The following is a 26,243-nucleotide window of genomic DNA, read 5'->3' as shown; positions in this document are numbered from 1 at the left end:
AAAATAATGAAAAAAAAAGTACATCAGGCAGTGATGCAAGGTTCTTATGTTAGTTGCGTTCTTACATCAATTTTTCAAAAAGTTGTTGGCTTCTTTTTATTTTTGGGCTGTTGGGGGGGGCATGCATTTGAGGATACAGGAAGGTACAGTGTCTGAGATGATGGAGAAGACCAATGAACAGGAAGTGATCTTTGAGCTCGACTGCATTTGAGGGATTACTGCTTTTTTTTTTTTTTTTTTTTTTTTACTACTTCATCATACATTTTTGCTGATCTTCCAGCAAATGTGCTGTCTTCTACCCTAAGACACTACCACTAGTAAACAATGTTAATGTATGCCTATGATGTTTACACACAATTTACTGGGTTATTTCTCAAAGTACCACCACACTGGATGTGCAATAACAAACCCTGCCCTCACTCAGCCCATTTTATGCAAATACCCTATGTATGACAGACAAGCACGTTCTCAGATGCAGCATAAGTGCACAGCTTACAACACTAAAAATGGAGGACGGAAAGAAGTAAACTGAAACCTTCTACCACAGAGAGGAAACAAGTGGGGGTTAAGGGGGTAATCAGCCCCACGTACACAAGCATGCACATTTCATTGACAAATTTACAAGAATAGTATGCTTCCTGTAAGGGGGGGGGACTACTGCCCCCTTAATCTCCTGCTTGGTTTATACCAACAGTCGACATTTCCTTTGACTCATTTCTGAGCATTACATTTTATTTATTTATTTCTAGAATTATATTATCACGTTTACTAAAAGTTTAGCATTCATTTTGCTCCATTTAGAAGTGGTAGTGCCGACAGCCATAGACATGGATCACCAAAAATAACTGTCAGTTAATGAAACCACTCCCCATCCTGTGTGAAAGTAGTAAGGTGGTACATCTTTCAAAAACAAAGTGCTGATTTTTACACAAAAACATGTGGGAATCACTAGTTATTGTGCGTGTGTACGTGTCTCTCCCCATGGTGGCTGTAAATGACTTGTATCTGTGCTGGTGATTGGACAAGGACAGGTAAGTATGTTGTGTAAATCTGCACAGCTATGTTTTGACACGATTTTGCACTTTCTTTGCCTAAAAGCCATATTGCATTATTTTTTACATGAATCTTGGGGTTCTTCTTGGGTATAGGAACTTTGAATGGCTCATTGTTACTAAAAAAACAGACAATGTGCCATTTCTGAACCATGGTTTATGTCTACAAGAGATGAGAGAAAATTATGGAGTAGAGGGAGGAGGTTGGAACCTTTTTTGAAATGAGGAAAAAAACATGGTAAAAAACACTGGACAAGTATTTTTGACTAGTCATAGAGGGAACATTAAGATACGATGGCCAACCTCATATCAAGTCTCTTTTATGGAGACTTTTCTCATATAATGATTGTGACAAGACAAAGTGTAACCAGTGGGGGAGAAAGGACTTACAGCAAGATGATGTATGACTGAATGCAAGCTGTAACACTTTTGGATGGAATGTGAAGAGCAAACAGTAAATAATGAAAAAAAAGGGGAGAGGGACAAAAACATATATGAGGAAGGAGACAAGATGATGAGGGGAGGCTAAATTAAGTGAATAAAAGCTCTAGAAGAAAAAAAATATGGAGGGGAAAAGGCTAGAGTTTGCATGCAGGAAGTGAGGTCAGGAGAAGGGACTGAAACTAAGAATTTTTTTTAAGTTCTATCCAGTGAAAAATCTGATTTTGAGGATCAGGGATTATGTGTACATAAACCCAAGAAAAAAAATTAATAGGGGAAGAAGCAAAAACAAAATCAAAATTTAAAAATAATTCCCTGAAATTAAAAGAACAAAAAGTAACAATTTTATGGTATTTTCAGTAAATGTGAACAGTGTTATTAAGACCACAAGAAGGATAGGGATACTAGAATGGGGTGTTAAATGTGATGTGGATGTTATTTTGTTAGAGGATACAAGATTCCTGACAAGTGAAGACTACAAACAGAAAAATTGTGCGGTGGAAATACAATAGGTAACTTCAGAAGTGAAAATTGGTCTGACACTGCTGTTTTCTGTAAAGAAACAGTGAAAAAACTAAATGCAGTGTTGGTAAGGATGAGAAGGTAAACTGTTGCGGATGTGAGGTGGAGAGTACACGTTTACAGAATTATAGCATCATATACAGCTAGTACAGAAAGAATCTGTATAATCAAATATTAAATTATGTGGTGGTTAACATGAAAATTATAACTGCAGGGGACTTAACTGTGATCTGTGATTTGAGGGGAAGATGCAAAAAGAAAGGACAAGATGTAAAAAAAAAAAAATAAAAAAAACAGAAAGTGATAAAATATGGTAAGTTGCCTGTCAATGGATGTACAGAAAGTGGCAGACAGATCTGAAATTGATATTATATTATTGTAAGGCTTGGGTGATGGTGATGCAGTTGTGACAAGTTTCTCAGACTTCCAATATAGATGGAAGTGATGGAAGAAAGGGACTGGAATAAAAAAGAAAATGAGAAATTATGGGGAGCTTTGCAGTTATGGAAAAAATCATATAACCACAAAGGACTTCCATTAACATTATTCTAAGTGGTGGATTTAAAAAGAAATATTTTTTCAGTGGCAAGGTGATATAATAAGGGAAGAGAAAGTGAAATATGGGCAAATTTATAGAAACGTATTACAAAATTTAGAAAATACAAGACAGTATTAGGATATTGAAAAATAAGGCATTAATGTTTAGGCAGAAATATTTACAAGACAGAAGGGAGGCAGTGTCTACATATTTAGGTAAATAGTAAAGGGGAATATTAGCATAAGTACAGAAATGAAAAAAAATGTAAAAGTAAAAATATCGCAACAGCAAACAGTACTGTAGAATACCATGTGGAAAATATGTACAAGAGTATAAGGATGAAAAATAAGACAGAATGGAGAATAAAGCAATTTCCTGAGAGTTAAAGAAGAATTTAAAAAAAATAAATTACTATTAATAAACTGTACGAAGTACACAAGAAAATGTTGATTCAGCATCAGACCCAGATGGTATAGGATATGAAATGTACAAGAAATTAATGGACAGGCAAAGAGGGTATTGAATGGTTAAAGGAAGGTTTTCTTATGAAAAGTGATATAGTGGGATATTAAAATTTATATGGCAGAAAGAAAAGAATGAAAAACAGCTGGAAACCAATCATGCTAAATAACACAGATTATAACATTTTTATGGGAACAATACAGAGAAGAATGGAAAGAAGGACAAGGGATATTATGGAAGAAAGTACATATAGTATAAAAGGGAAGGGATGTCAAGAATGTCTTATTGGTTGTGAAAGAAATTGAGGATCACGGAATAAGTGAGGGAGAATGTTAAACTTGTGGTAGGTGATATTAGTAAGGCATTTAATACAATAGGACTTGTTGTTGATGGGATGTTATGGATTAGTATGGAATAGATAATAAAACTATGACACAATGTAGCATATCAGAATTAAAGGGGAAGATTGTTAGTTAATGGGTTGCTTGAGTAAAGAAATATGAATGGGGTGTTATATAAGACAAGGATGTCCCATGAGTAGAATATCATTTGCACTGGTGATGAATGAGACGGTGAGTGATGTAGCTTATAAGGTGAAAGATGCTAGATATGTGATACCAGTTGTTTTGACATACATGGGTGATATAGTTGTTGATGCTAAGAACAAAATATGGATGAGGAAAGTGATGGTTTATTTGAATAGATGTTTAAAGGTAATGGGAATTACCATAAAGAAAGTAAGGGTTTGGGTGATGTGGTTAAAACAGTGTGTTGTGTGTGTGTTTCAGAGAAGGAAGTGTACTTTATAGGAATAAAATCTGGGGGAAATTGTGTAGTTATGATGCAAAGGTAAGGGTCGATGAAAGAAATGCCTTCTGTGGAGAACATATAGCTGGATGTTCAGGAAAAGGTTTATCTAGAGATGAAGAAGTTATGTACTCACCATAACGTTCGATGTATGTAGTCCATCTCACCTCGCATTCTTACCCGTGGGTTCGGAGCCGAATGTTGACTCCAACTCGGCCATACTTTTTTATCTCGAAGTCTTTCTATTGGCTGGGCTAAGATGGTATCCCATGCTGCACTGCTCTCTATCCCCAGATCTAGTTTGCTGTGAGCACCAGCACTCATTCTCCATGCATAACACCACATAAGGAAAGGAAGAACAAACCAAGAATGAAGGGAGCTCTGAAACCAGACCTAACCTCCAGATACTCCAGGACGGGGAAAGGAGGGGGAGTAAGTAAGAATGTGAGGCGAGATTGACTACATACATCGAACGTTATGGTGAGTACATAACTTCTTGATGTTATGTAGTCCAATCTTGCCTACATTCTTACCCGTGGGACAGCATCCCCAGTACCTAAATCCTGGGAGGCTCAGTGGAAAATACTCCTGAGGACTGTGGAACCAAAGGAAGACCTGTCCCTAGATACCACATCTAACTTGTAATGAGTATCAAAGATGTGAGGAGATGCCCAAGTAGCCACAGCACAAATATCATCCATAGACAATCTGGCCTGAAAAGCTGTAGATGTAGATACAGACAGAGTAGAGTGAGCCTTCACCCGGAACGGTAAATCTTTTCCCCCTGAGGAATAAATGAAAGAAATACAACTGGAAATCCACCTGGACAACGTGACTTTGGAAACAGGAGACCCAATTCCGTTTTCCGAAAATGAAACGGACAACTGATCAGATTTTCTGAGGTCTTTCTTTCTGTGTAAATAAAAATGTAATTATTTGTGCACATCCAACTGATGAAATTTGAATTCTGCCTTGTTTGAGAACTGGGGAAAAAACACTGGCAATTCAATAGATTGGTTAAGGTTACTGACTGACGCCACTTTGGGAAGGGAAGAAAGGAGGGGTTCGGTCTGAGAGAAACCCTGCCCATATGAAAAATCAAATAAGGGGGGTGTGACTGATAAAGCTTGATGATACGAAACGCGTCTGGCTGACGTGATGGCTACTAAAAAGACAGTCTTCCAAGTTAATAATTTTAAATCGCAAGTGGCTGCAGGCTCAAAGGGGGGTGAAGTAAGACCCTGTAGAACAAAGTCTAAGTCCTAAGGCATAACAGGTTCCGATACCAGAGGACGAAGTAACAAAGTGCCCTTCAGGAAAGCCTTACAGAGTCTATGTGCCATCAGGCTAGGCTAGTCTGCAACATGAAAGGTAGAAATAGTCACCAATTGGACTTTAATGGTTGTGGCCACTGAACCCTGGTTATAGAGCATAGACAAGAACTCCAATACAGACGAAATTGGAGCTGTGTAAAGGTCAATCTTTTCGGCATGCGCCCAGATTGAAAACCTCTTCCATTTGCTGTAATAAATCTTCCTGGTCGAGGGCTTATGAGAGGAAGATAAAATATGAACCACCTCCGGCAAAAATTGAGGAAGCCTAACTAATGACGGAAGTGGAGTAGCCAGGCTGTCAACCGGAGTGTTCGAAGAGAAGGATGGAGCTGCCCTGACGTGTGTCAGTAAGTCTGGTTGTGGGTCCAGAATCCAAGAAGCGTCCATGAGATAGGGATGGAGAAAGGGGAACCAAATTTGACGAGGCCAGTGTGGGGCAATCAGAATAATTTTGCTTCCCAAGGATTGCGCTTTCTGAATAACCTTTGACAGCAAGGGGACCGGAGGGAAGGCATATAGTAGACCGGAGGGCCAATCTTGGACCAGAGCGTCCCTGGGTGACTCCCCCTGAGGGGGAATCAATGTGAAGTAGCTGCTGCATTTGGCATTGAGGGAGCTGGCAAAAAGGTCGCAGCAAGGCTGACCCCACCTGCGAAAGATCTGTTCCGCAACTCGTAAGGCATCAGAATAGCTCTGCTTAGCCTGTCTGTGATCACATTGGACTTCCCGGAATGTGCGTTGCCACCAGAAAACGTTGGGAAGACACTGCCCACTGCCACACTCGCATAGCCTCTCTGCAAAGGGGATAAGACTTGGTTCCTCCCTGCATGTTCAGATACCACACCACTGACATATTGTCTGAGTGGATTGCAATAGTCCCAAGAGGAAGAAAACTCTGAAGTGTTTGCAATGCTAGTAGCACAGCTCTGATCTCCAGGTCACTGACATGCAGATGAATCTTGTGCTCTTGCCACGTGTCTTGGACTGTCCTGCCTAGATAATGCCCCTCCCAACCCATCTGGGAGGCATCCGTGGTCACCGTGGCAACCGGGGGCACAGGAACGAAGGGCTTTCCCACATTCAGGTTGTTGGTGCGAAGCCACCAACTGAGATCCTGTTTGCACCTGTCTGTGAGTAGAATAGGGTGAGAAAGTGTAAGACTGAGACCACTGGGCAAAGAGTAGCCACTGAAGGAGCCTCATATGTAACCTTGCCAGAGGGACTAACATAATCGTAGCAGCCATTGTCCCCAACAGTTGGAGGACCCATCTTGCCTTCACTATTCTCAGAGGGAGCAAGGTGTAAACCTGTTATTGTAGGACTCTGATTCTTTCCTGTGGTAGAAACGCCCGCATGAGGGCGGTGTCTAGTTCGGCGCCTACAAAAGTGACACACTGAGGGCAACAAGGCAGATTTTTCCCAGTTCAATGTGATGCCTAACTGTTGACATAGGTTGATAGTAGCGTCCCTGGTCTGAAGTAGTAGATGCCTGGTGGTGGCCGTAATGAGCCAGTCATCCAGATACGGAAACACTTGGAATCCCTGACGTCTCAACTGAGCAGTCACCACTGCCATGCATTTGGTTAACACCCTGGGGGCTGTGGTGAGACCAAAGGGCAGGGCTCGAAACTGAAAATGACTAGCTCCCAGCCAGAAGCGTAGGTGACTTCTGGATGCCCTGTCCATCTTTATGTGGTAGTAAGTATCCTTGAGGTCGATGGAGCACATCCACACTTCTTTTCCCAACAATGGGAGAAGAGACTGCAATGTGACCATTCAGAACTTGGACGTTTGCACATGGGTGTTCAATTGACTGAGATCCAATATGGGTCTCAGGTCCCCTGACCTTTTTGGCACCAAAAGGAATATGGAGCAAGTCCCTAATCCGATCTGGTCTGAGGGGACATGTTGGATGGCTCCTTTTCCTAGCAGCTTTGAAACTTCTGAAGCTGCATAATCCCTTTGACTGGGTGAAACATCCGGGATTTTCTTGATTGGAGGGGAATTTGATGAGAAGGGGAGATATCTATACCAAGCGATTGCAGCCCCCCAAACATCTCCAACGCCCAAGTGAGAACTGCTCTCTCCAAAGCAAAAAACACAGCATCCATGGGACCTGATGGTGTCCCCGGCTGTGTGCTCCACGAACTCAACGAGGAATTAAACCCACAGCTAGGACAGCTGTTTAATCATAGTCTTACCTCTGGATACGCACTCCAGGAGTGGCGACTGCAACTGTGGTCCCACTTCACAAAGGCGGTGCCTCCACCGACCCTGGAAATTACCGGCCCATTAGCTTGACAAGCCTTATCTGCAAAGCCATGGAGAGGATCATAATGGACCTCATAAATAAAGACATAGGGAATTTGCAGACTTTGGATCCATCCCAGTTTGGCTTTGTCAAAGGCAGATCATGCCTTCTAAACTTGGTTGACTTTTTCAAACAGTCACCAAAGCCATTGATGAGGAAAGGCAGTCCATACAGCCTACCTCGATCTGGCGAAGGCCTCGATACAATACCCCACTCGGTATCATTGAAAAACTCATCAGCTTAAATGTTAACCCATACATCACAAGATGGGTTGCAAACTGGCTGAGTGACAGAACCCACAGGGTCAGAGTTGCTGGCGCCATGTCAGACTCAAAGCCTGTCACAAGTGGTGTACCACAGGGCTCAGTCCTGGCCCACTCTTGTTTGGCATCTACTTTTCCAAGTACAAGCAAACACAGGAGGGTTATGGCTGACAAAGTTTGCAGATGACTGCAAACTGGGCGCCATAGTAGAAAACACATCTGACACAGATATCCTTCAGAAGGGTCTCACAGAAACGGATAACTGGTGCCAGAGCCATGGCCTAAAGTTAAATGCCAAAAATGCATAGTCATACCCTTCGGGAAAAGCAAGGTTACCCTAGCTACCAAATAGGTGGCAATCCACTGAGCACAGAAGAAGTTATCAGGACCTGGGGACCCAGGTTGATAGTAGTCTGTCATTCGACACCCATGTAGCTAAAGTAGTTAGGAAGACCTTCTACATTGCCCACCTTATCATGAAGGGATTCTCATCTAGATCAAGGGAGGTCATAGTCTCCTATACTCATCACTCATCAGACCAATGATTGAGTACAATGCCCCATTTGGAATGTATCTGACCCGACACTTGCAGCAGCTGGAGAGGCCACAAAAGTTCCTCACCAAAAGGATAAAGGGTCTCAAACATCTGTCCTATGCTGCCCGACTGAAAGAACTCCAGCTCTATTCAGTCGCTACCTTGCTCAGAGGTGACCTTTGCCTAACATACAAGGCCATGTCAAACCCAGATTTGATGAATATGCTTCACCTCAAAAAATCTAGATCCGTCAGAGCCACAAGGGCGGGAGACTTAAACCTCGACACGGCTATTAATAGGACGTGCTGGAGGGATAGATTCATCACCCAAAGACTCCCTATGCTGTGGAATAAAATCCCGGTATATGTGAGGCAGAGCACCTCGCTGGCCTTGTTCAAGAGGAATCTTGACCAATGGATGGGAGATCGCAGATACACCCCAGGGGTTACCTCCGTGTCACTGCTCGACAGAGGCACAGCTAAATAATGGGCATAGTTTCTCCAAACTAAAGGGGTGGCGTAAGCCACAAAACTATGGGCTAGGCTTATAAATGCCCTCGGGCAGATAGCCTAGTATGAACCTATGAACCTATGACATATCCTCCGGAAATTATTCGTAGAACCCATTGGTCCTGGGTGATGTCTTGCCAGGCCTCCGGATATAATGAGATTCTACCCCCGACTGGCTCCGGAAATGCACATTCGGGCCTCCCATCAGGAGCGGCGGTAGGGAGAACCATGAAAGGAATTGTGGTCTCGCGAGTTGCGGGGTCCTCCTCCGCACCTAGGGCGGCGTCTCCCTGAATAACCACCCCCTCCCCTGCCTCTGGAGGGGGGCTCACCTTGTGCACCGGGAAAAAACCTCTGTGATTTCTTGAACCACATTTTGCCACCCCTCTGGGCCTTGGGATAAGGCCTAGAGGAAAGGGAAAATCGGACTCCTACTGCAGACAGTTTTTCCCTCCTGCTCGCACCTAGTGAGTGTCTTTCACCTTGGTTCCGAACAAAGAGGAACCATCAAAGGGGGCATCGGTGAATGAAGACTTGGAGACCTCCGTGAAATGACAAAGGTGCATCCAGGCCCGCCTCCTAAGAGCAACTCCTGAACTTGCTGCCCTACTCGCTCCCTCGGCTGCACAGGAGATTAGCCTCATGGAGGAGTTTGCAATGGAATTGAGGGTAGACATCTGAGAGTTGACCGTCTGGGCCACCGCCTCAGAAACGTTACCCATGAGAGTATCTCCAAGCTCCTTGAGGAGATCTCTCTGGAGTCGTGTAAAGTGTGAAAAGTAATTCAGTGACCGTAAGGTAAAGGTCGCTGAAGAAAACTTTTGCTTCCCGTACCGGTCCATGGTCCTAGACTCCTTGTTAGGGGGATGGATGGTGGAAGAAGTCTCGGCTAATTTCTTCTGGGTGGCAGCTGCCACTACCATGGCATCCACAGGGACTCCATTGGACAGAAATTCCTTATCAGGAGGAGCAGACAAAAATTTATTGCGTCTCCTGGGGACTGGTTCCACAGAGTCAGGAGTTTCCCACACCCTTCGACAAACCAAATCCAGAAGTTCGTCGAAAGGTAGAGATACCAAAGAGGTGGAGGGCTGAGCACCAAAGGCCTTCAGGAAGACAGACTCCTCCTCGGTGGGGGCTTTGGATGGCCAGTCACCTCTTTGTTTCAAAATCTTTAGGATGTCAGAGAAAGAAACATCCTCAGAGGATGACTTAATGGACCCCTCCGATTCCTCGAGGTCGGTGTCTGATGTGAGAGACTCATCCTGGGAATCTATGTGCTTCCTCTTGCACGTCTTCTTTCTGGGTGGCTCCTCAGGCAAAAACTGTGAGGGGCCCTCAGAAATGTGGGGACAACTCGTGGGGGGACCCTGTGGCCTTGGGGCTCCGCTGTCTAGAGATGGCGATCAGAGACCTACACCGGTGTAGTAGGGGACAGAATAACCGACACACATGATGCCGCTGATGACCTGGCCAGCACGCTCCGCATGGCCTCGAGGGCTGGTCCTCCTGAGTCCGAAGAACGACCAGCCTCCAAAGTCAAGACAGGAGTCAGACTTCCCTGCACCGAAGCACCAAAAGGGAGACTAGGAGCAGAGAGGTGTCCCGAAGCCTATCCCTCGGGTCAGACAGAAGAATCCTGAGTCCTGAACCCCGTGGACGGCACCGACGGGGTCGGAGCTGACGTCGGCACTGATAAGCCAGGAGCGATTGTTGGAACTGACCTAGGGACATCACACGGAGCTGAGCACTCCGGCTCCGAAAGCTGAGATGTGCTCAGAGGAGGAAGTATTGAAGCAGGTTGAGGGACCGGCTCCGAAACCAACTGGGTCTGAGCAGAGAACAATTTTGCCAGAACCGGTGACTGAAGGAGTCTCTGCACCACTCTATTGATGTCCACATCTGATAAGGTCCTGGAAGATTTGGACGATAGAGAAGGAGATCGAGACCTCCTCTCTGAAGGGGACCTGTGAGGAGGGGATACTGGCCTAATGGCTAGGCGATTGGCTCTGAAAAGGTTCCAAGAAGATTGCAGCCGAAGCAGGTTCCATAACAACTGACACTTCCGGTGGCTCCGAGGAGACTGATGGAGTCGGAGATCTCTTTTTTTGTTTTAGAAGATTTTGCCTTAGAGCTGGAAGCACACTCCAGACCCTCATCGAAAGAGGGTTTCAGAAGTCCCTTCAAAATCAATTTATTGTTCCTTTCCTGAAGAACTCACGGACTAAAGGCATGACAGAAACTGCATGACAGAAACTGCACGACTCCTGGAGATGAATCGCTCCCAGACAATACACACACAGTGTCCATCGGTAATGGAAATTTTATCTGCACCTAGAGCATTTCTTGAAGCCCGAGAGCTTGTGCTCCTTAGTATCTTTGGACATAGTTAACCAACAAAAATTAACCACTGAATAAATGGACCAACAGTCAAACAGTCACAAGGTGGGAAAAAGCCTACAACAAACAGAATACCACAAGATCTCTAACCTAAACGATCCTTAGACACAAACACAAGAAGGGAAGGACTAATACCTCCAATTTAAACGGTTTTAGTCCCGGTAAACTTTAACACAAGGAAAGCAAGGGGACAGACTAGGTCCTCTAACTGAAACGGGCCTAGCCCATTGGAAACAGCTAGTGGGATACCACAGAAAACTGATCAAAAACACAACTTTTCCACAAGACACACAAGAACACACACAATAGCTATTAAAATAGCTTTTTTGCAAAAAACTTCTCTGATAAAGAAGAAAAAGGGTACTTAGCCACAGCCAAGAGTGAGACCACGTCCGAGCTACATGAGCGGCAAACGAGATCTGGGGATAGAGAGCAGTGCAGCATGGGATACCTTCTTAGCACAGCCAATAGAAAGACTTAGAGCTAAAAAAGTATGGCAGAGTCGGAGCCGACATTCGGCTCCGAACCCACAGATAAGAATGTAGGCGAGATTGGACTACATAACATCTCAGTATTAACTGGAACATATCATACCTATCAAATTTTTGTATGATCTCACTAAAATATGAAAAGGAAACTGTGTCACTGGTGTTTGATTTCATACTGGCTTGAATATTAAACCAAATAAGAAGGGGGATTGGGGGATTGGGGACACTAAACCCAGTTGTGTGTTCTGCTTCTATAAACCAGAATAATCTTAAGTGGGTAAAAAAAAAAAAAAAAAAGATAATGAGAATTTAATAGCAAGAATACTTGTATTTAAGTACAAACAATTCTGGGAAATAGAATATGAAAAAGTGAAAAATAATACATGAATGAATGAAAAAATTAAAAATTATCAAGAAAAATACTAACAGGAAAATAAAAATAGCGGATATAGAGAAAAGTACAAGGATGCAGTATAACAATGCAATAAAACAATATTTAAATCTGTGGGAAAATTTGCCAGGAGTGACTAAAGTCATTAAATTAAGGAAAAAGTGGTGTACCAATGTAGTAGAGTACCAGGATTTCCTATGGAGACTGGCAATAAATTATCAATAAAGGGGACTGTGCCATATAAAAAAGTGAGTGTATTTAGTGGGGAAGAAGAGACAATAGAGCACATTTTTTAAAATGTAAGAGTGATGAAATTCTGGGAAAAGTATGAATATTTTTTTTTAGAGACTGTTGATTGCAAACAATATATATGAATATAATTATGTATGGATATTATAAGAATAAAAAGAAATATGAGAAGCGTTTATTATTTTACACAAAATGAGTTAATTGGAATGAGAGACTAAATTAAATTTTTGTTTTATGGAAAATGGATTTTGGCAGGTAAATTGTGAAAAATCAGATTATGGTTGTGGAAGAAGGACTGGGATCAAGTATGGAAGAACAATGAGAATGTTCTAAAAATATAAAATAGTAAGAAATAGACCTTATATGTATATATATATATATATATATATATATATATATATATATATATATATATGTATATATATATATATATATATATATATATATATATATATATATATATATATCTACCTGTAAATATGTAATGTTTTTGAATATCTGAAATACGAAGTTGTAAAAACCTCGGTGGCACCAATAAGCGTTGAAAGTCACCAGCGACCACAAAATATGATAAAAATCCATTTAATATATCCACATAACGCCACAGGAAACAAACTAGGACAACTAACAGATGTACAAAACTATCAGAACACAGCGACAACTGGTAAACGATAGGCTGCACAAAAACAAAGGAAAATCCCTTGAAAATAGTAGACAAAACGCCAATAAATCCAACAGTTGAGCGCTTTCAACCAGAGTATCTGGTCTTCATCAGAACTGTTGGAAATTAGCTAGATCAGTTTAAATAAATTCTTTGGCGCCAAAACATAGTATTCAGTCTTAAAGGGATATCATTACATCTTAATATACATATAAACGTTTTCAATATAAACAAAATTTAACTTCAATCACCTAAGTAATTCACTAAGTGTACCATATGTGATTTCCCTGTACATAATATACCTAAGTTGTATTAAAAAATGTAAAGATTAATGCATCGCTGATACTACAAAATCTTTAACCTTTCCAAAATCCTAAAAAACAGTGAATTAACGCCAAGTATCACAACATATTCTAATGCATTTTATTACTCAGTAACCATATATAATTAATATAATCAATTCATATGTATCATATTTTGTCATTTAAATCCTTGAACCTATTAATAACTTATTCATACGTAATTTCATAAACACATAAAGTATGTCAAGTTGTTTATATGCTTTTCAACTACGTTAATAAAGCATTTCTTAGCATATAATTACATTATCAAATAAAATGAAACATTATTGTAACATTATTGTAACGTATACTAAGGTGAAAACTACATACTCAATAATATAATATTACCCATTCAGATATACATACATTTGTTATTTATACATTTGTTTTTTACCAAGTTACCTGTTGTATGTTTGTAAATCAGCTGTTAATGAAAATGAATAGAGGTTGTGACAAATGTGCAATAAATACTATTATATAATTAAAATATGATTTATTAAGTCATAAAACTAATTGTATAATTATATTAGTTCCCTTGTATTAAAATATGAATAATTTGTTTAATAAATAAGGAGTGGATGTTTAAAAATATAATGAAATATTAATTTAACTATACTATATAAAAAATAATAAAAGTTATCAATAAAAAGATGTTATTAAAATTTATTCTAATGTGTCAAATTACTCTGCAAAAATAGCTTTTTCTTTTGCACAAGTAATTCAATTAACATATGTTTAATAGATGTATGTACATGAATATATAATCAAAAAATTGAGAAAGGCAAAGTATACAGTATTAATTTATAATTCATAAAAATTCATAAAAATGTAACAATTTATTCCCTTAAAGTTATATTAGCTAGATAGGTAAGATTTCTTAATAATTACTGTACTATATAATTTGATTCATGTTGACTACTTGTTCACGATATAAACATAAATACATAAAGTATATGTCCCACATGTCAAAATAATAATGATTTTGTTGATATGAACTCATTTAACCCCGGTGGACTAGTGGCATCAAGATATAATTGCCACCAGGCTTCACGAAAAGCCAACAAGCCTTTAAGATCACCACCCCTTGGGTCATTATATATAACTTCTAAAATTATGAATTTAAAAGTGCGTTTCTCTCCATATCAATCAACATGCCTAAACAAGGCATTAGTTCTATCCCTGGTCCTAATACAATATATGTGATTGTAAATACGTTTTTTCAAGCATCGCTCAGTTCTACCAACATAGAAAGCCGTGCAGACTACACACTTGGCCAAATAGATCACTTGTTTTGTATTGCAGTTACCATCCTTATTAATAATTAGGCTCTTATGCCCATTTTGTAATATAATTTTATCTTCCATTGACATGTAACTACACTGATTGCTAGAACCACATTTCCTACTTCTAAATCTACTAAATTTTCTAACTTTATGTTGTTCACACAGTTTCTTTAAATTGTTGCCCATTCTATGAACAAATCTCGGTTTGGTTCCTAATATTTTAACCAACACTGGTTCACTACTGATCAAGTACCAAAACTTGCATATAATCTGCTTTATCGAGTCCGCCCCCAAATTGTAAGTTACAATACATGCTCTTTGGAAATTTGAATTGACACCTTCTAATATCAAATTAGAATCTCTTTCAATTGGATAATTATGTGTTTCACCAGAACCTAGTAAGGGTTTGTATTTAGTACCCCATTTGCCAATAATACAAGACTGAACATCATCCATCATCTCTGAGGGGTAACTTCTTTGTGCAAAGAGTTTTTTAATATAGTCCAGTTCAATTAACAATTGGTCAAAGTCAGATACCATTCTAGCTGCTCGAATACATTGACCCTTGAAGACATTATATTTCACTTTAGGGGGGTGACAACTAGTATAATCTAGATAATTGTTGGAAAAAGTTGTTTTCCTATAAATATTAGAAGACACTTTTCCTGCATCATGTACTATATATGTGTCTAAGTACGGCAATCCTTTAGAATCATATGAATACGTGAATTTCAAATATTCACTACTTTTATTTAAGTAATCCATAAATTCCAACAATTCAACCTCATCCCCCTGCCATAAAATATATATGTCATCCAGGAATCTAGAATAGTATGTAACATTCTTGAAATATTTACTCTTAAATAACGTACTATCTTCCCAATTCAACATTACTAGATTGGCGTAGATGGGGGCACAAGCTGCCCCCATTGCTACGCCTCTGGTTTGTCTGAACAGCTCACCTTCAAAATATATGAAATTATTATCCAAGACTATGGACATCATTTCAGATATCAAGCAAATAGGGTCCCAATCTAGATCTGTATGTCTCGTCAAACTGTTTGTAAATGCTTCCAACCCTTCCACTTTGGGGATGCATGAAAAAAGGTCAATCACATCTATTGTAACAATGTACAGGGAGCGACCACTCATTATTTCATTTACTGGATATTTGGAGAGAAAACACCACGAATTTTTCACCAAATGATGAATTATAGTATAAATGTTTTTCAATTTGATATCTATAAATTTACCCATTCGAAAGGTTTTAGAAAAACTACAAACACAATAGGCCTCAAGGGGGGGTCGTGTGAATCTTTGTGTGTTTTAGGTATGCCTACCAATGTGGCCACCTTCGGATGTGTAACTTTTATAAATTTGTATATTTCATCGGATATTCTTCCTTCTAATAAATACTCTTCAATGTATGAATCAATTCGTTGATAGGCTATGTTTAATTCATTTGTGAAATAGTTTCATAGTTCCCTGTTGAATACAATATATCATAAATTTTCTGAATATAGATCATGTTATCATAAATAGCAATGCCCCCTCCTTTGTCTGGTTTCATATACGAATTGTAGGGTCCTCTCTTAATGCATGCAATAATACCGATTCTTCTTGTGTCAAATTCTCAATGTTCGTTGCTCTTTTCAAATTCTTATATTCACAATATATTTCCTTTGTTACCACCTTATCAAACGTGTCAATAGTCGGATGATTGATGGGTGTAAAATTACTTTTAACAGTCAGAGAAGATCCTACATGTTCGTCTCCACAGGGGTTATTTATAGTTTTCTTATCTTTAAAGAAAACATCTAAATTGATTTTTCTGATGTATTTCTTAAAATCAATCAAAACCTCTGCTAATTGAAATTTAAGATTAGGTATATACTTCATGCCTTTCTCAAATAAATCAAAATGTACTTTTTCTATGCTAATATTAGAATAGTTAAAAATGTTAAAATTACGATAGGAATGAATATTCCCATTAATACTAATTCCTGGATTAAAAGAATTAGTCAAATGAGCAATGTTACCTCCTACCATGTGTGTGGGAGTGATAACCGTATTTATATCAACATTAGTGTCTTCGATTAATATCGATTGTATGTGTTCCTGACCCACTTTCGCCTCGGGTATGTTTTCTGATAAGTATCCTGGTATGGTGGATGTTTGTTCTTTGGATACCTCTGAAAATCCCGTATCTCAGGGTATTTTCTTACATCCTCATATTCATTATATTCTCCCCCTTCATATTCATCCTGATATCTATTAAAATTTCCTTTGTTGTTATATTTGACATCAGACAAGGGGCGTTGTTTAGGCCAAACATAGGCCATTTGTTTCTGATACTGCTCTCTGTCCCTCATCAACTTATTATTTTTCCGTTGACAATGTTAAAGCCCATTTTTCAGCTTCTACATATTGTTTATTATACAATTTCTCCCAATCTTTAAATAATAAATCATTAACTATACTGGTATTTATTTTATCCACCACCTGAATTAATAAACATAATCTTTCATCATAAAACTTCATTAGTAATCTAATATAGTTAAATCCACATTCATCAAATAATGTATTAAATTCACCTCTACCCACTTCTGTCAACTCAATTCCCAAGGGTAATTTAACCCTTTGGGGACTATCTTAGCTTCTAAACATTTTTGCAAATACATATTGTCCGCCTTTAAACCATTAATACTCTTCAATTTCTTTCCCAACAAATAAATCGTTGACTTCAAACTACCATTTTCAGTTCTTTTTCCCTCTTGTATGTGAACTGTTTTGTTTGAACTGTCATCTTTGTCCATTGCAAAATCAAAAGTTAAAAATTGGTTTAAGTAAACTGTGACTATCTTTCCCCTTATTCAAAGGGTCAGAAAATAATGTAGGTTGGGAATGTTGAGTAAAACCCTTGCCCATATGATTATTAGTCATTTCAGTTACAGCTGAATAAGTCCTGGTAGGCATCATCCATTTGCGTTTGGTACCCATCCTTTTAGCTTCCATGTCCATGTCATACAACGAAAAGTCAAAAGTAAAATCTGAAATGTTAATATTACTACTAGATAAAGGTGTAGTAATGTCTAGCCCCTGTATTCTACTGTTTTGTCGTGATCTTTGTCCATTAGGTATCTCGGGGCTGACATTTGAATGTTGACCCTCACTATCCCCACCATTGACTTCACTGTGATAAAAACCATTAGTCGGATTGGAGGCAGTCAGCGCCTTCAAGGAAGTGTTCAATTTAGTGCCAACTGTACCTCTAATATTTTGATTAGAACTGGTAGAAGAACTAATACCTGGAGGTTGAAGTCTAGTATCACTGACGAATTGCTTAACAGTCTGAATATTAGCATGCACGTCTGCCGATAATCTGCATACTAACGCTGTAAGATGTAATACTTCTCCCTTAAGAGAATGGATGTCAGCATGAATACTATCTAGGTCTGTAGCCCCAGAGTGTACGCTGACTGTATCAGTTCCTGGCGCTGGATATCCTGTTCCCATTGGATTGCTGGTAACCTCGCCGGTGTCGTCCGAAGTGGAGTTCGACATCTGAAAAAGTGTTAGTACAATACGAAGTTGTAAAAACCTTGGTGGCACCAATAAGCGTTGAAAGTCACCAGCGACCACAAAATATGATAAAAATCCGTTTAATATATCCACATAACGCCACAGGAAACAAACTAGGACAACTAACAGATGTACAAAACTATCAGAACACAGCGACAACTGGTAAATGATAGGCTGCACAAAAACAAAGGAAAATCCCTTGAAAATAGTAGACAAAACGCCAATAAATCCAACAGTTGAGCGCTTTCAACCAGCGTATCTGGTCTTCATCAGAACTGTTGGAAATTAGCTAGATCAGTTTAAATAAATTCTTTGGCGCCAAAACATAGTATTCAGTCTTAAAGGGATATCATTACATCTTAATATACATATAAATATAAACGTTTTCAATATAAACAAAATTTAACTTCAATCACCTAAGTAATTCACTAAGTGTACCATATGTGATTTCCCTGTACATAATATACCTAAGTTGTATTAAAAAATGTAAAGATTAATGCATCGCTGATACTACAAAATCTTTAACCTTTCCAAAATCCTAAAAAACAGTGAATTAACGCTAAGTATCACAACATATTCTAATGCATTTTATTACTCAGTAACCATATATAATTAATATAATCAATTCATATGTATCTTATTTTGTCATTTAAATCCTTGAACCTATTAATAACTTATTCATACGTAATTTCATAAATACATAAAGTATGTCAAGTTGTTTATATGCTTTTCAACTACGTTAATAAAGCATTTCTTAGCATATAATTACGTTATCAAATAAAATGAAACATTATTGTAACATTATTGTAACGTATACCAAGGTGAAAACTACTTTACATACTCAATAATATAATATTACCCATTCAGATATACATTTGTTATTTATACATTTGTTTTTTACCAAGTTACCTGTTGTATGTTTATAAATCAGCTGTTAATGAAAATGAATAGTGGTTGTGACAAATGTGCAATAAATACTATTATATAATTAAAATATGATTTATTAAGTCATAAAACTAATTGTATAATTATATTAGTTCCCTTGTATTAAAATATGAATAATTTGTTTAATAAATAAGGAGTGGATGTTTAAAAATATAATGAAATATTAATTTAACTATACTATATAAAAAATAATAAAAGTTATCAAAAAAAAGATGTTATTAAAATGTATTCTAATGTGTCAAATTACTCTGCAAAAAATAGCTTTTTCTTTTGCACAAGTAATTCAATTATTAACATATGTTTGGCGTTATGTGGATATATTAAACGGATTTTTATCATATTTTGTGGTCGCTGGTGACTTAACGCTTATTGGTGCCACCGAGGTTTTTACAACAATGTTTCTGAATATGGGAATAATGTTTTTATGGTGTATTAAATAAAATAAAGGATCGCTATTATTTTCAATTGTTGCTGTGGGATCTTTGAAATCAAACTGAGATACCACTAACTCAAGCAGAAGGGACCTTGGGTTAACATCTCATTTGCAGGATGGCCCACTCCCAACAACCCATCCCCTTTCTGCTGTACGGCAGTGTCAGTAACTACCAACTACCTTTTGTGCAAACAGAGCCCACAGCTTTCTACATAAAAGGTAGTGTGCGCTACCTGTGGCACCACTGACACTGCATGACAGTAGGCTCCTAGCACTGAGCAGTGCTACCGTTATATAGTTTTAGATCTTATTGGCTATGTAAGTAACTTGAAGAGGCTGACTTTGCCTTAAAACAAGTACTACAGGGAGGAAAAAGTCCTGTCCAAAACACAGAAGTCACAAGGAGAGTAGTGTAGGCAATCCTTAGCAAGTCAACCCAGTTTGTCAATTGTCTCTTCCTAGGCAGATATACATTGGATCCCCTTAGAATGACAAACAGCAAAGCCAATAACTTAAGTCCATTATCTTTTGTTTGTATTGTTGCATCATTCTTGGCAACGGTTGGATACAGCTCAATACTAATTTCACACCAGTTTCAGATGCATATTCTAAGAGTTCCACATTGTCACCTTCTTGGATCATACGAAAAGTCAGTCTCAAGTCATTTACTACCACATGAACAATGACCATATCATATGCGAACATAAGGTAATGGGACTTTGGGACTTGAGGACCCTAGTGACACTGTGGATCCTGGCATGTGAGAAGTAGCTAACAAGTCCCTTTGTTCTTGCTCATGGTGGTGAGTGGTACATTTATATATCTGACAATGAAGTCAATATAACCAAGATATGGTGTGAATGACCCGAGACGTACCTCCGTGGACTACATGAAAAGAGACCTAGAGGAGCTCTCTGAGCATGTAGCCCAGGCCAGTATGACCCTGACCTTGAGTAGCATCTTACCCTCACCAAGAATGATGCCACAATATGAAGACAAGATGATCAATTTCAACAATTGGCTTAAGTACTGGTGTCATTCACAGGGGATCCAATGCCTGTCAGCCTGGGATGATAAGCTCAACAAGCCACGATGCTTCGCTAGGGACGGCTTGCACCTGTCACCCCTAGGCTTTCGGATATTGGCAAAGGCTCTTGCTACCCCCATATTGCCTTTTTTAGGCAAGGCTCAAAAGACAAACCCAACTCCATAGGTATCACAAGGGATAAGAAAAGTACAGTTTTGTACCTACCATAAATGTAGATGTCTGACAGATATGCAACTGCAGTCATAACATATGGGTTGTCCTGCCTCAGGCAGCCCTCGATCGGCCGGATTCCAAAGTCTGGGTCCGACGTCGGCTGATGTCGCATTTCTCTCCGATGTCAGAGCGGCTGGAGTATATAAGCATCAGCCGACGCCATCTTCTTCAGTGCTTCTTGCCCCAGATGCCAGGTGCCCACCAAGGAAGGCTGTAATCAAATTGGAAGACAATAATAGGTTTCCATACAAATAAATAAGCAATAAACAGATACACCATAACAGATATCCCCAGCTAAGGATAACAGGGGGAAGAGTGGACCTAAGGCATAGAGGGGAAGGAGGGAGGGAAAACCTGACTGCAGTTGCATATCTATCGGACATCTACATTTATGGTAGGTACAAAACTGTACTATGTCCTTCAAGAATGCAGCTGCAGTCATAACATATGGGTTGAATACCATAGCTTAGCTGGGGGAGGTGGTATGCTCTAAGAAAAGGGTGGTGTAGCTATCAATCCCTGCAGGACTGCCGAAGCAAAGCCTGCTCTGGATCTGGAATATAAAGGGAGGTTGTAGTGTTTGGAAAATGTATGCACGGAGCTCCATGTAGCAGCTTCTAGAATGTCTTTTGTAGGCACCCCTCTTAAGAATGCTGTAGAGGTGGCTGTAGCTCTGGTGGAGTGTGGTCTGACATTGGCTGGCACACTCTTTCCATGAAAGGAATAACAGAATCTGATGCAATGTCCAATCCATTTTGAAATTGTCTGTTTGGAAATTGCTTTTCCTTGTACTCCAGGGGCGTAAGCTACAAAAAGCTGATCAGACTTCCTACTGGTCTTGGCTCTGTCTAGGTAGTAGCGAAGTTGCCTGTGTATGTCCAAGGTATGTAACAGTCTTTCCCCTTTGTTCTCAGGATTGGGAAATAAAGTAGGCAGGTGAATTGCTTGATTTAAAGAAACCCTAGATACCACTTTTGGCAGAAAGGTAGGGTTGGTTCGTAAGGAGACCCTGTCTCTGTGAAAAGTTATGAACGGTGGTATTGCCATTAGGGCCTATAATTCTGAAACCCTTCTTGCTGAGGTAATGGCCAGCAGGAAAGCTGTCTTCCAGGAAAGAAATTGTAAATCCACAGAAGCTGCTGGCTCGAAGGGAGGTAGAGTCAATTTTTCTAGGACAAAATTGAGGTCCCAAGCTGGTACTGATGCCTTTCTTAGGGGCTTTATATTCTTGATTCCTCTAAGAAATTGCCTTAACAAAGGATGTGAAAACACATGTGGATCAGTGTTGTATCTAGCTGAAATAGCTGAAGCATGTATTTTTATGGAACAGTATGAGAGTCCGTTATGTAGTATATCTGCCAAGTATTCCAGAATGAGAGGAATGCTCAAAAGTGATGCATCATGACCCTTGTTGGTATTCCAAATGCTGAATCTCTTCCATTTGGCTGAGTAAGCCTTTCTGGTGGATGGTCTGCGGGCTTCTGTTAGTATCCGCTGAACTTCCTTGGAGAGAGGTAAATTGAGGTTATTTATGGGATCTCCCAAGCTGTTAGCTGTAGCGTCTGGATGTTGGGATGAACTGTCCTGAAGTTGTGTTGAGTCAAAAGTTGGGGCCATTGGGGAAGGGCCCACGTTTTGTTGTGACATATGCTCCGTAGTAGTGGGTACCACTGTTGTCTTGGCCAGTCTGGAGCTATTAGGATCCCCTTCAGCTGCTCTGCTTTGATCTTTAGTAACACTGTGGTCATCAGTGGCAGAGGTGGAAATGCATAGATTATTAGGGAGCTCCAGTTGAATGAGAGAGCATCTATTTTCCATGCTTGTGGATGATATGTCCTTGAGCAGAACTTTTGTAAGTGATGATTGAGGTGGGAGGCAAACAGGTCTACGTCCGGCCTGCCCCATGTCGAGGCGAGTCGTATAAAGATGTCTGGATGTAACCTCCATTTGTGGGGGTCTAGGAAATTCCTGCTTAGACTGTCCGCCAGAACATTGTCTTTGCCTGGAACAAACTGGGATTGTAACTGTATGTTTAGACTCCGTGATTTTTCCCAAAGATTCATTGTCAGTCTGCAAAGGGGGTAAGAATGAGTGCCCCCCTGCTTGTTTATGTACCATATCACAGTGGTGTTGTCTGTCCGTATTAGTAGGTGGCCTTGTTGAAGTTGTTGTCCAAAGGCCTCGATGGCATGCATTACTGCCAGCATTTCTTTTTGGTTGATATGCAGATGTGTTTCCTTTGGAGACCATTGTCCTTGAATACATCTGCCCTCCATGTGCGCCCCCCATCCAAGGTCTGAGGCGTCTGTGGTCATGGTCTGTGTTATCTGAGGTTTTTTGAACGACATACCTGTGTTTAACTGGCTTACTGTGGCCCACCATAGAAATTCCTTTTGAAGACATGGAATGAGCGGTATAGTTGCTTCTAGGTTGTTGCTGTGTTGAGACCATAAGCTTTTTAGGTACCATTGAAGCTTTCTCATGTGTAGTCTTGCTAGTGGAACCAGGAGAATGCAGGATGCCATGTAACCCAGGGCCTGTAGGAATCTCCTTGCAGTCATCTGGGTGAGTTTTGCTAAACTTCTGAAGTAATGAGTTAACTTCTTTTGCTTGTCTTCTGTCAGGTAAGCCATTTGAGAGGCTGTGTCTAGTTTGGCTCCTAAGAAGGTTATTTGCTGGGATGGCTGAAGTCTTGACTTTTGAAAGTTGACTGTGTATCCCAGAGCCTGTAGCAAGTGTATGACATAATTCAAGTTTTTTGCCAAGGTTAGTTTGTCGTGCGCTTGTATGAGGCAATCGTCCAGGTGCGGGTAGATTTGAAACCCCTGGAGCCTGCAATGAGCAATTACTGATGCCAGGCATTTTGTGAATACTCTGGGTGCAGTAGATAAGCCAAATGGCAATGCTGAGAATCGATAATGCTCTGGCCCTGCAAGAAATCTGAGGTATCTTCTGCAGCTGTGTCTGATAGGGACATGCAGGTATGCCTCCTTGAGGTCCAGAGTAATCAGCCAAGACCCCTTGCCCAGCATGGGAAGGAGTTGCTGTAGAGTCAGCATTTTGAACTTTGGTACTATGAGAAAAGTGTTTAAAGCGGACAAGTCCAGTATTGGTCTCCATTGAGTTTCTTTTCTTGGAACAAGGAACAGTCTTGAATAAAACCCCTGACCTTGTTCTTGTTGTGGAACTTTTTCTATTGCTTTGATCTGAGCAAGCAGAGAAATTTGCTTGATAGCCTCTGTCCTCTGATTTTGTGGAAGGTTTGGCATGCCTTGATTTCTTGGCAAGGTATGAAAGTGGAACCTGTAACCGTGGTCTATAATGTCCAAAATCCATTTGTCTTTTGTCAGTTTGTGCCAATTTTTTGAAAACAAAGATAATTTTCCGCCCAAAGGAGCTTCTGTTTGCTCCTTGGTCAGCGGAACTAGGGGAAAGTCATTGAGATTGTCCCTGCAGGGCAGGAGAAACCCCTGTGTCACTTCTTTGGTTTGCTGGTTGCCATTGTCGCCCTCTGTAGGATCCTCTGTATTGCCCTCTTCCTCGGGCATGCCTGCTTTTGCCCCTTTGAAATCTTTCAGGATTAGGAAAGGACCAGTTTTTAGAAGGCCAGTTCCTGCTGAATCTGGGTGGCTGAACCTGGAGGAAATCTTTGACTGTCTGAACTGACTTGGCTTTTTCCTCAATGGACTTTAACACATCTTTAGCATTAGCACCAAAAAGCTTGTTCTTTTCCAAGGGTGCATCAAGAAGTTTTGCCTTAACATGATCTGGTAAAGGTTGTTCTTTTAACCATGCATGTCTACGAATGACCGCCCCTGTCATAGCTGCCCTACATGAAGCTTCCAATGCATCATATCCACACTGTAGAAAGTGATTGCTAACCTGCTGAGAATTATGAACAGCCTCTTGCAAAGACTTCCTATCTAAAGGTTCAGGAGAGGCCAATTTTTTCTGTAAATCATCTAACAGGAAATCCTGATATTGAAACATGTGAAAGAGACAATTGAGAGCTCTCATAGATAAAGTAGTGGAGGTGTAAACCTTCTTCCCCCATCTCTCCAAGGACCTTGCTTCCCTGTCGGAAGGCAAAGGATTTTTGGAGGTGCTAGCTGAAACCCCTTTAGGCCCCTGGGAAATTGTTTCTAAATCAACAGCATGGGCCCTAAAGAAATGAGAATGGGTTTCTGGGACCCTATAGTATCTGTCAGGTTTGACAGGAGCAGGAGGAAGAGTATCAGGGGTAACACTGGAGTCAGAGTATAGATCATCCAAAACATCAAGCACAGGAGGTATAGCTAAGGGTCTGTGTTGGGGTTTTTTAAGGAATGTTCGAAGGCGCTTTCTGGAATCTGAATATTCCTGGCCTTGCCACTGAAAATGCTCCCTCATGGAATGCAGAACTTCCCCAAAAGAAATATCCTCAGGAGGAGAGGCCGAGGGAATGGAGTCCTCTGCATCTGAATCCTCATAGGTCTGGAAGGGCTCTTCCTGGCTTTCGGAGTGAACAGAGTCCTCAGAAACTTTATCTGAAGAAAGAGGGTCAGAGGGTTCAACCCTGGGCCTCTTATCAGGAGGAGGTTGGGATCCTCTCTCAGGATGGGCCTGGGAACCTCTGATCAGGGAAATTAAATCTGCGGCCAAAGACATGATTTGAGTTTCAGGAGTAGGCTGAGGTAAGATTTTAGTAGTAAGATGCTTGGCCTTGCTGGCTGCCTTAGCACGTGTGTAGGCCTTGATAGACATGGGAGGCCTAGCCACTCCACGTGCAGGAGTGACCTTATCAACAGCAATGGTCTCGGGCATTTCCTCGGTTTCAGTATCCGGAGGAAAATCAATAACTGGCGTCGGAGTGGCCTCTGGTATCGGAGGTATCGGTAATGCGGTGTCTTCGGTTCGAAGCGGTGGAATAACTGCCTCAGAGGGAACCGGGGCACTCGCGGTAAGTTTTGGCGTGGTGTCGGTGGAAGACGCGGGCAGAGGATGTCGGTCCCGGTCTTTTCGTTTCTTAGGAGTATGTGTTGTCGGTTGTTCCTACGGCATTGTATAATCAAATTTTTCGCCGAAAAAGTCTTCAGCGAACTCCGCCCAGCGCCTGAGAGTGCGCTTATTGAAGCGAGCACAGGCTGAGACGTCGTGGTCTGGGCCAAGGCAAGGGAGGCAGTAAGAATGGAAATCCTTATGAGGTATTTGTTTACCACAAGACAAACAAATTACTTTTTCAGTAATTTCTGACATTGGCTGAGGCAAGAAAAGGTCCCCAACGGGGTACTTAGCTTTTTTGATGACTTCGGTTTCGAAGAATACAGGAGCTGACCGACCGGCACTTGCAAACTGCTTCTGCTTCGGGCACCGCGCGGCAAGAAAGACTGAAGAAGATGGCGTCGGCTGATGCTTATATACTCCAGCCGCTCTGACGTCGGAGAGAAATGCGACAT

At 40.5% G+C, this 26,243-nt stretch overlaps 1 protein-coding gene across 1 annotated transcript in view; it reads right to left on the bottom strand.

The window, feature by feature from the left end:
- VMP1 (vacuole membrane protein 1) overlaps positions 1-26,243 on the bottom strand; it is a 1,640,696-nt gene that overhangs the window by 1,382,780 nt on the left and 231,673 nt on the right. The window contains exons 4-5 of the mRNA XM_044054897.1: positions 17,584-18,151; positions 16,199-16,590 (exon numbers count right to left, since the gene is read on the bottom strand). Coding sequence (XP_043910832.1) covers positions 16,199-16,590; positions 17,584-18,151 — 960 coding nt within the window. The remainder of the gene's footprint in view (positions 1-16,198; positions 16,591-17,583; positions 18,152-26,243) is intronic.

Source organism: Protopterus annectens, chromosome 13.part0 (genome assembly GCF_019279795.1).
Source record: "Protopterus annectens isolate FY-2018-M chromosome 13.part0, PAN1.0, whole genome shotgun sequence".
Lineage (NCBI taxonomy): Eukaryota > Metazoa > Chordata > Ceratodontiformes > Protopteridae > Protopterus > Protopterus annectens.
Note: the sequence above shows the minus strand (reverse complement) of the source record. Positions and strands in the feature narration are given on the sequence as shown.